Source organism: Nelumbo lutea, chromosome 3 (genome assembly GCF_056320005.1).
Source record: "Nelumbo lutea isolate HS-2025 chromosome 3, American lotus-T2T, whole genome shotgun sequence".
NCBI classification, from domain to species: Eukaryota; Viridiplantae; Streptophyta; class Magnoliopsida; order Proteales; family Nelumbonaceae; genus Nelumbo; species Nelumbo lutea.
In genome coordinates, this window is record NC_142686.1 from 114,223,441 (window position 1) to 114,234,546 (window position 11,106).

Below are 11,106 nucleotides of genomic sequence, written 5' to 3' on the forward strand. Positions count from 1 at the left end.
AATTCTCAGGGTGCTTTGATTGCTCAAAGCTTTTCCGGCATCATATATTTTCCCCGACTCCACTCCAGAGATACAATATGGCACTATGGAAAAGTGAAAACACAAAAGATCAATTGGACCAAGCGACCGAACAATACAGCGAGGGGGTCACACCGTCACAGTAATCATCCAATAGACTAATAGCGCAATGACTATATAAATCTCCATCACCATATTTCGCTTGGAAATGCTGTTTGAAGAACTCGCTGCCTCAATGGGTTACATGCCAATGATGTGTGTGGCCCATGATGGAAGTGGCAAACTTACTCAAATTTTTTACGTAATAAATGCTATAATGAAATTGAAATCATTACAATGGACAAAATGGTATGAAATACTAAGCAAAAGCAGCACCTCAAATTGGAGGAAGCTGAATCCAACCTTTCTTATACAAAAGCAGCCAGCACAGACTACCTCTACTATAACGGCCCACTCTCAAACTTCTTACTTCAAGTGATTTTATCAGCCAGTGCATGCCTCCTGATTATTCAATCTCTGTTGAATATGCAAGAGCTTCTGCCATTAAGATATCCTTTGAGCATCCAAAGCATACTCCAATGTGATTTAGCCCTTCAGGCTTGTAGATTATCTACACAGCTTCAATTTCTCAATGCTGCATGTGTTTAAACAGCACAAGTCAGACTATGTATCAGAAGACCAGTCAGAACAACCATTGACCTAATATAAACTTGGTTGAGTTTTTTTATCTAAGAAAATATGCCATCTGTTTCAGGCATTTAGTTCACAAGGAGGCAACTAGTCACAATGTGAATACTGAGACAGGCCAAGAACAGATGGCAGTATTTCATGCAACTCGGCATAAGGGGCACCTGCTTCAGGCCACTTAAATTGACATGATATAAAATCTTACCAGTATTTTAGGTATTTGCAGAAATACAAAGGACAAGGAGTACAACATGATCGAGATTACTGCAGCTGCAATCATGTTATACATCAATCTCTTATTGTCTTTACTTGGTACAAAAGCAGACTTCAATGTATTGGTAAGCTCAAAGATTCTGTGTGAAATCTGCAAAAGTAATGTACAGAGAAATTAGATGGTACCAGTTTTGCTTTTCCTATCTCTCTCTAACTTAATAGTGAATGATAACATACTGCAACATATATTGAAGTAGTGAGCATGAAGTTCAGCATTGGATAGTCTGGGATAAGAGATAGCAGCCATCGAGGCTGTCCATCTGGCACGCCTGATCTGCAGGTTCACATAGATCTTGTTTAAGAAATAGGAAAGGAAAAGATCAGCTTGCCCCAACAACTACATAATATTCCGAAGACTACAAAGAAAGCTCATTAGAGATCATCTACAAACTTGGTCTTTCAATGCAGCATTAATCTTTCTTTTTCCATTTTTAGGGGGCAGGGAGGGGAAATCATTTTCAGCCCTGCCCAGCCTGGCCCTGGGCCTGAATCAGGCCAGGCTTGGGCACAACGAGAAATTTCTTTTATATAACACATGTTTTATATGTTTACTTTTATATTATTATATAAATATTATAAAATGACGGGCATCATATATTATATATAACATTTTTTATTTATATAAATTATTATGCATATTTTATGCATGTATTATGTCATATAATATAAAATATTATATTATAATTCTACCAAAAAAATCTAATGAATTTAATGACTTAGGCCCAAAGCCTAGTCCAGCCTGGCCAATGATACCCCTAGGAGGGGATCTAGGAGTTCAAACATGGAAACCTCATAACCAATATAAGAAATGACAAACTATAGCTGCATTCATAGTTAAAAGAGAACCTTGATATTCACATCCATGATATTTAAAGTATTTCAATCGATTAATCTAGTATAATCTGTAAATCACCACAGCTTGTTTCGTGATGTATGAAAAACTTGAATGCATCATTTAATCTGCCGCTGTTAGTCCTGCTTTGACAAGTTTCTCAAGTTACGGGTTTATACATACCTTAACCAGATGTGGATCTGTGAGATGTAGGTCTCCAGTGTAATCTTCCCAAGCCATCTATTGGATTACAAAATACACACACATCTCATATATTGCTTAGAAAGAAAATGAAAACGAAAGAAAGGGAAAAAGGGAGCCAAAAACAACAAACTGCAAGAGTTGAAAGCTTTTTGCAGTATCTGAAATGAATGCATTACTCAAGAAGATAAATAGAAAAGCAGGCTTGAATGATTGCAAAAAGTAAAAAGCTACTTACGCAAAAAGGGTCAAAGAGTAGCTACGGAACTGCTGAGTAACATTGCGCAAACAAATGTAGACTCTGATCAACAAAAAATAGAAAAGTACATTAATAAGCAATAGTATATGTGAATAATTCAAATTCTTGATAGGTTCTAGGAAAGAAAATGCATACGTTATGGGAATCCATGATGTATAAGGGTGATACTTGTTGTATGCAACCTTGTCCAGTTTATATATATATTCGAACCACAGATATCCTATCTGAAATTTTATAAAAAAGTTATAAATCAGAAATGAAAACTTAAACACCAAAGTTAACGATCACATTGGACAGAGATCACAAGATTTTGCAGCCTACCACTGAACAAACAGTTGCAACAGCTATTTTGATAGATATTCTGCGCCTTGTTTCTGTTTCCTCCAGTTTCTCCATCCATCTCTCCACCTAAATTGACAAAATGCAAATACATTAGTCATGACACAAGGAAGAATCCATAAGAGGATAAACAAGATATTATTAATACCTGGAAAATAAAAAAAAGATGCATGATTGAACTTACAGTTGGGTGATAGTAAGCATAGATCATCCCAATGATCCATATGTAGCGATCAAGGCCTGAGCGGAAATGCCACTCATGCAAGAGAGGGTACTTTGGTTTTGACGGATTTGGGTCACTGTAACCTGCAAATTTGTATGGCTTCAGCAATTATCCAAGCGAAGGTAATGGAAATGAGATTTGGCATGTTACTAACCAAGAAAGAAGGTAAATGGGCTCCAAACCACATCAAATACACCAGGGACTTCCCAGACCAGAATGACCACCATGAAGCAGGCAGCAATTTTTAGAGCTATGACTGATCCAATTTCATTGTATTTGTTTAGAATACCAAGAGCACCATAAACCATAAGAGTGAAAAGGGTGTGCATGGGGCATATGTAGTATAGCATATAGTTGTTGTTAAGGACAATGCAGCAAAATGCTACAAAGAAATTTAGCCGCCACATCATCTGCTTGAAAAAAAGGGTAATTGTCAGAAACAAATTGGATATGAGTAGAAGGATGATTTCGAAGTTGGAGTGAATTTACCTGAGCAAACCTTGTAAGACTGAAATCTTTCCGGACATAATAATAAGAGAAATTTCCGAATCCAGTCATCCACACATATGCAGCAATAAAAATACGGATTGCATTATAGATTTCCGCCGCAGCGAAGTAATGATACATTAAAAATAATACCTGAAGAAAAAGAGTAGTAGGAATAAGGCCCATTTTATAGCATGCCATTATTAACCGACAATGTTGTCCATCCTTATTAAAAAAATTGTAGATACTTAATCTGGTATTGGATTAAAGGAAGTGCTTTAGGAACAAGAATTCGTAAACAATCTACTTGTATGGGCATGCACTAAGCTTATTGGGGTTGGCCCCTGTAGCAAGTATAAGAGATACTATAAGAGGAGGGGAATGAAGGAGAAGGTGAGGCATCAAAATAATCCAAAGATTTAGCTCTGGTTTGGATTCAGTAAACAAGGGTCTGGATGAGAAAAAATTCAGGGGAAAACATAAATGCTCAATCTGAAGAAGCTATAATAATTGAGAAGGGGCTTGGGGATGCTGAACCAAAACAGAGGAAGAGAGCAAAGGAGAGAAGGAAGGTGAAGGGGTTCCTCTTGATCAAGTCAGGGAAGCAGAACAAAAGGTGGATTTTGAAAAATTGGCAGAAACTCAAGTACAAGAAGCATGTAAGGTTTTAGGGGAGTATGTCCTAGGAAGGGAAGGATTTCTGAAAAAATGTTCCTTGACATGGAAGAGAGATACCTGCTGAATGAAGATTAGTTTCAAAGGGGAGATCTGTTCTTTTGACTGTATCAGGGTCTGGGGTTGCTCTGGAGTGTTTAGGGGAGAAGGCTGGGCTATGTAACTTCTTGCCTTGGTTTGTGAATTTCTGTTGGTTGGAAGTCAGGTTTGGGGAATTATTTGTCTGTACTAAGAAGGGCTAGAAGGCTTGGTGGGCTTGGGTGTTTGACCTTTTTAGGTGATATATTTTAACCTTGTTGTATTTCTTTTTTCTCTCTTAATAATTTTTTATTTATTACCAAAAAAATATATCTGGGACACCGAATTATCTCATTGAAAGTGAATGTCGCATCTATGATAAGATGCAGAAATTGCACAAATCAATCACTCAATGTTAGTAAACACTGAATTTTCACTCCAAAATGTCTTCTAGCAACTGTTTAGGGTTGTCTTCTATATGAGAGAGTGTAAACAGAAAATAAAAACATGATCGTGCATAAAAAAAGAGAATTCCAAGAATAAGAAACATGTTGTGTAATTACAAACCTGCATCCATCCTTTCCATTCCTCAGTCTGATGCCTGTTCAGATAAAGTATGGATTTCCCTGAAAATGGTGACTTATCATGGTGGATCTTAAAAGAAGTCATCGCTGAGACAATGATGAGAAGGAAGTAGAGAAATAGGAAAAGATCCCGATTGTAAGTCTGCAAACATAGGTGATGATCAACCAATGAAAATAAGTTAATGCCAAGAAAAGTTGCTAGTGGGCAAATCACTGCTGAACATGAACAATTCTTATTTAATTGGTGTAACACATTAAAGGCAAAAGTAAAATGGTGTAGAATATGAATTTCAAACAACGTGCATCAAGAAGTACAACACTATAAACTATTTTAACCAGGTGATAATACCTACAAATACCCCACTTTAAGAGTAAATTGGACATCTCTTTATCATCATCATCACCCAAGCTTTATCCCAACTATATGGGGTCTGTTTTGCCATTCCGTTCTGTTTAATGACATTTGTTAAATTATTGGCACTTAAATCATTTCTTACCACTACCCATGTCCTTTGGTCTACCCCTAACCCTTCTAGCCCCTTCAACTTGCAACAAGTCACTTTTTCTTATGGGTGACAATGATGGTCTTCTATGCATGTCACCAAACCATCTTAGTCTACTTTTCTCTTTTCTCATTTTATCACCTATTGGAGCTACTTCTAGGCTCCTTTGAATGACTTTATTTCTGATCCTATCCTTTATAGTTTTTTTACTCATCCATCTCAGCATACTGCATTTCTGCCACACTCATTTTTTGGACATGTTTCTTGACTTCCCAACACTGCTCCATACAGCATAGCTGGCCTTGCAACTATTTTACAGAAATTTTCTTTTGATCAAAGTGGTATTTGCCTATCACCTAAAACTCTGGATGCACCCTTTTGTTTTGCCCTTCCTACTCTAATCCTATGGGCAACATCCTCCTCAGTCTCTCCCTTGTTATGAATTCTTGAACCAATGTACTGGAAAATGTCACATTGTGTCTCTTGGTCTCCAATCCTACGTGCACCCTGATTTGTACTCCTATTATTAGTAAATTTACATATCATTAATTCTGTTTGTTCTACTTATTTTAAAACCTCTTGTTTCTAAATCATTTATCCACAAGCTTAATTCTTTATCTATAGGTAATTCAGTCATCTCCATAGTTCTTTGAGATGGATGCAAAATACAAAGAGTTTGAATTTATTATTTTTTCATGGAAGACCATAAATTTCACCAAAAGAATAATTAAAACCAATATGATTTTGATAATTAAATCTCTATTCAAGCATAAGAGAAATTCTACTTCTTTGATGAATTAAACCTCACAGTATTTGATCTAGCCAGAAAAAAACAGATTCTCCGATGGAATTTCGTTTGAGTTAAGTGGGGTTTGATTGCTTGACACTGGAATATGTCCCCATGCAAGAAGTGATGTAGTTTTGGCAAGTAATGAGACACAACCATTCTTATTATCCCTCTCATTAAGATGTTCAACAAGAAACTGTTTTAAACATGCTCTTTGATTGCCAAAATGTGGTTAAATAGATACATAAATTGGCAACATTACAAGGGCTGGCAAAGGAAGAAAGCAGCACCTTTTTTGATTCTCCAAAGACATTTGTACGGTCGCATATGTAAAAGTAGAACAAGATGAGACCAAATTCAGATCTGAAAGCCAAAAATACTAAATCAGCTGATGATAAATTTTTTATACATATAAATTATAACCAAACTCTTTGAAGGGGTTTCACGCACATGGCTCTCAATAAAAATCGATTTTCAGTCAAGAATGATTCGTCCATCAGAAAGAATCTGAAAAAAAATTGACAATGGTAAGGCATCTTTAACTTATGGTGTCAAAATCAAATAAAAATTTAAGAAGACATTTGCTTTCTTCTGCAAACCTAGCAAGGTGAGATGTAACAGATGAACTTCGAGCTTTAGGAGAAGCTGATTGGAGATTCCCACTTTCTATTAATGCAGTTTTATCATCTTCCTTATCAGTTTCCTTGCCCAACTCAACCAAATTGATGTCGGAGTGCCTGCCTCTACAAAGCAATAAATAAATAAATTCAACAGAGTACACACTTTAGAATCTGCTAGACCCCAAATTCCAAAATTGTAAAAACAAAATATCTAGGAGAACAGATGTGTGATAATCTGGACCTTAAATCTCAACATTGTTTTGGTTACAATGTACACCATTAGGGTGTTCTGACTAGGTCAAAATACATGTATATATACATATATATATATATATATATATATATATGAGAACTACTGACACAAGTTAGTTTCTAAAACCATGCCCAAGAAAAACATTATATATGAGCAGTATGACATGAATAAATGTGTGTATGCAACATACAAGTACATGAACTTTCATGAGAGCAAATTGTTAGTACATAAATTAGCATGTAAAATTAGATAGAATAACAAGATAATATTTAATGTATTATATTATGACCATTTAGCAACTTCGTTTCTAAGGCTATGCTCTTTTGCTTTTTCTTTGGTGAGAGGGGGTATCATCGTTAGAAGGCCTCTAATGTAGGCAAAACAAGGACTACAATTACAACTTCCCACAGGGGCAGCAACCCAGGGTCCTAATTTGGAAAAAAAAAACTGGGTTTTCTGTTATTTGTGACACTTTTAGAGCTACTGTAGCAACACTATGGGGCAGAAGGTATCTTCTTGGGGAGGGGGGGGTGCATCAAGATTTGCAAGAGCTTTGGGAAAGATTAAGACCTCAGCATAAATTGAACATTTTGTTCTCATAGATCCCAAGGTTATCTTGAGGTTCCCTTGGCTAAACAAGGCGCATTTGAGGTTTCCAATATGTAATTGAGAAGCCAACCCTGTAATTAGCATCCAGTGTTATTCAGGGGACTAGCCAACTTAATAAAAATTATTTACTTTTGATGTACCAAAACACACACAATAAGTTTCTTTTATTTTAGTCTCAAAAAAGCAAAGAAAAAAAATAAAATCTATATCAACATTATCAGAAGCAACAATGTAAGCACCGGATTAAAAAAATCAACTCACGCTTTTGAAGAAATTGAAGTTTTCTTGTATTCCAGAAACTCAGAGTAAATCCATGCCACAATGATAGGGATGATTCCAAGTAAAAATGACACCTGAAATCAATATTCAATTGAACCCCGTTAGGTATATATTGGATAATAACAAATGAAAAAAAAAAGATTGATAATAAATAGAACATCAAGTCTCATGGTGCATCTATCCAGATCTGGACTCCTCCAGACATTAGGCATTCTTAATAAATGAACCTTTGATCTATGAACAATAGCAAATAACTAAAGACCACACCAAAGATGTATAACTTTAGCTAATCAACTTATGGTCATTAATCCCATATTAACAGATATATGGTCCACTTGTGTGTTCCAATTACATCTTGGGTTTGCACTTTAGGCAAGAAGGTGCATGAGTGCATCTTAGGCTCCTTTTGGGAAGGGTGCAAATACAAATATGCACGGTTCATGAAAATGCAAAGTTGGTTTAGCTTTGCATTGACAAATTTTGTATTCATACCAAATGGTTTTGGTTGTGGTGGATACAAACACGAATTCCAGGACTGGAATCCACTTTTTTTACATTGGTCAACTTTGAGTGCAAAGTGTGCATCTATTTTTTGGATGCAACCATGTCTTGGAATTCGTGATTGCTGTCATTTTCAGTACAAATGTATTCTTACCAAATACCTGCGAAACTGAACTAGAGTGCATATATGTATCAATCCAGCATTGGAGTTCTTCCCAAACGAAGCCTTAATAATATTTCATGACACAGGAGAAGATATATCTAGTCTAATCAAATTAGAAATATTTCTATCACATTTCCAAAAAAATGAGTGTGGCAGAAACATGTATGCTGAGATGGATGAGTGAAAGAACTAGAAAGGACAGGACCAGAAATGAAGTCATTCAAAGGAACCTACAAGTCTACCCAAAAAAATTAATAAAAGAAGGAACCTAGAAGTAGCTCCAATAGGTGATAAAATAAGAGAAAGTAGACTAAGGTGGTTTGTTCATGTGCATAGAAGACCATTAACAGACAACAGAACCTACAAGAAGAAGTGACCTATTGCAAGAAGAGGTAGTAAGAAATGATTTAAGCACCGAAATGTTGGGAAAAGGCTTGGATGATGATGATGTAGCCAACCCCATATAGTTGGGCTAAGGCTTGGATAATGATGATGATTCATATGATAGAATATGAAGGAATGACAAAAATGCAATGTGAAAAAAAAACACACACACAAAAGAACATGTGCTATAGTTGCATATGACTTTGCTTTTCCCAAGGAGGGTCTTGAACAACAGACTTTGGTCAGTACAAAGCACTAATCTAATTTAAAAAACTCTGTTAGATAGTAAGGTAAAGTATGATATATCTGACCACAACTCTATAAAAATGTATAATAGTGTTAGGATTTTTTTTGGTACTTGTATCATGCCTTAAAACATACAGACAACCAGATGTTATCCTGTTATTATAGAAAACAGGTTATTGATTTCAATTGTTAAATGCAGTCAATGAAAGGGCGTGGATAGCACAAGTAGAGAGTTTGGAATAATTATTTTTCTTCAGATAAACCTCGGACGCCGAGAACGGTGTAAATTAGAATTGGACTTTTAGTTACCTGCCTCAAAATTTTTGAGCAGTGAGTACACATAAATACGATTCAAGAGAGGTAATGGGAAATAAACAATAAATTAAAACTGAAATAAGATAAAAATTGTACTCCATGGGCAGACTACACGAATAACTTTCATCTTGACTGGATACGAAGAGGAAACACTGACTAAATACGAAGAATTGTCTTTTCATCAGCCCAATTGCCTATAGTCCGAACTTCAAGATCAAATCCAACAAACACCCTTTATACTCCAGCAACTTTACAACTAAATTGACGAGTTGCAGCTAGTTCTAGCAGTGGATCATAACTTAAATTACTCAGAAAACATGTTCAACAGCTAAAGATCTGAGAACACAGTAAATCAAAACCATCGTTCATCCAAGACGTAGCATACCTGACCAGGTGTTACAGGTGAAGTGATCGACATACTTGTAGAAGAATACCGACCTAGCAAAAAAGAACTCACGGTGAGAAGAGCTGTAAATCCACTAGCATTTCCAGGAAACTAGAAATTAGTGCGTCGGCAAACCAGATCTATCGAAACCCGAGCAGGAAATCTGATTTTCGCTTGACAGAAAATAATGGAAACCCTAATTCGCTTACAATGCTTAGTGGTACTGAAGCTTAGAAATGTAGGTGAATCAGAGATGCACTGATAAAACAAATTTGGTAGAGAAGGAGAGAGAGAAAGAGGGAATTAATCCTTTCTTAAATAAAATTTACGTATTAGTTAGTCTGAACTCTGAAGGAAGCGATCGACCGATGTGTTGTTATACCTCTCTCTTTCTCTCTCTCTCTGCGTCTTAACAATTTACGTATCTAGTTAGTCTGAACTGGATGCAACGAAGTTTGGTCGAGAGTCGTTGGTTGGGTCCATGTGGAGAGTTGTTGGGCGGGTCGGTATCTGCTACGGTGCTACCAATAAAACGCTCTCAACCCTTGTCCCAACATGCCACTACAGCCGCACATCGGGAGCATCTCCCTTCTCATTCGTCGGAGATGTTTCCGATGTACGGCAGTAATGACTTGTTGGGGCAGATTTGGGAGCGTAGCAGATCTGAACTGCTCCCGTGTAGCTTTCCTTTCACAAGTCGTTGCAGAGGAAATCACAAAACTACCCTTCTTTCATTTTAATCTTTTACTCTCTGGTCAGTAGCTGTGGACTTCGACGTGTTAACCCCCATTTCCTTCTTCTCTTTTCTTTGACGAGGGAGGGAGGGGGGTTGAGTGGCTTGACAGCTTGTAGGTTTCTCCAGCTGTTATAATTAAATATTATTTTTTCAAATTTTCTGCTAAGGTTGATCGACGGTCAAGATCACAGTCGTTGGAAAAATGGCTTGCCACGTGTCAGGGACTGCAGAATCGCTGACGAATAAAAACTAAAAGAAAAATGACCGTATGTGTATGACATTGTGAATCGTTAATCTAATGATCAACGGTGGCAGAGGTCTGATCCATCAAACTGATTTTGAACAGTGAAACAGGAAATTGATGTGGTTCTGAAGTGTCGGTGTTTTATCTAAAAGGTGAAGTCATCACCGACAAAAATGCCTGGAGGACCAATCAGGACGACATACCTCCACTTTCTAAATTCTAATCGCGGGGTGAGGCGCGATTAGAATGTGCGTGTGAAGTCAGTGTGAGGCGTCTTTTGTGAGGAGCAGACCTAGTCTCGCGAGGTTGGGTTGCCTCTGAATAGGAATTTGCTCCACACATCGACTTACGGCAAATCCCATGAATAACAGCATAGAAGGACGGGAGATATTCTTAATATGCGGCTGAGACGTGCTGTGGAACCTCTCTGTGGGGAGCAGATCCGGACTCCCTCCTCCGCTATTAATACTATACGTAGCCGACTTT

General features: G+C 37.0%; 1 protein-coding gene across 15 annotated transcripts; it reads right to left on the reverse strand.

Annotated features, from left to right (window-relative positions):
• Nucleotides 1–188: 188 nt before the first annotated feature.
• LOC148867777 (protein REDUCED WALL ACETYLATION 3-like) lies at nucleotides 189–10,170 on the reverse strand. Of its 15 annotated transcripts, none has more exons than XM_088977162.1 (17): nucleotides 10,023–10,170; nucleotides 9,641–9,693; nucleotides 7,629–7,720; nucleotides 6,485–6,628; nucleotides 6,336–6,392; nucleotides 6,176–6,248; nucleotides 4,579–4,737; nucleotides 3,322–3,471; nucleotides 2,987–3,242; nucleotides 2,794–2,915; nucleotides 2,592–2,678; nucleotides 2,406–2,494; nucleotides 2,250–2,312; nucleotides 1,994–2,050; nucleotides 1,156–1,252; nucleotides 911–1,069; nucleotides 189–652 (listed from the first exon to the last, which is right to left on the reverse strand). In XM_088977162.1, the coding sequence occupies exons 2-17, from the start codon at nucleotides 9,671–9,673 to the stop codon at nucleotides 647–649; spliced, it is 1,644 nt and encodes a 547-aa protein (XP_088833288.1). In that variant the 5' UTR covers nucleotides 9,674–9,693; nucleotides 10,023–10,170; the 3' UTR covers nucleotides 189–646. The 15 variants fall into 15 exon arrangements, 11 of the variants coding, with proteins under 11 accessions (XP_088833288.1, XP_088833286.1, XP_088833287.1 ...); XM_088977160.1 differs by having other exon boundaries at nucleotides 9,970–10,090; XM_088977161.1 differs by having other exon boundaries at nucleotides 9,850–10,071.
• Nucleotides 10,171–11,106: the final 936 nt, after the last annotated feature.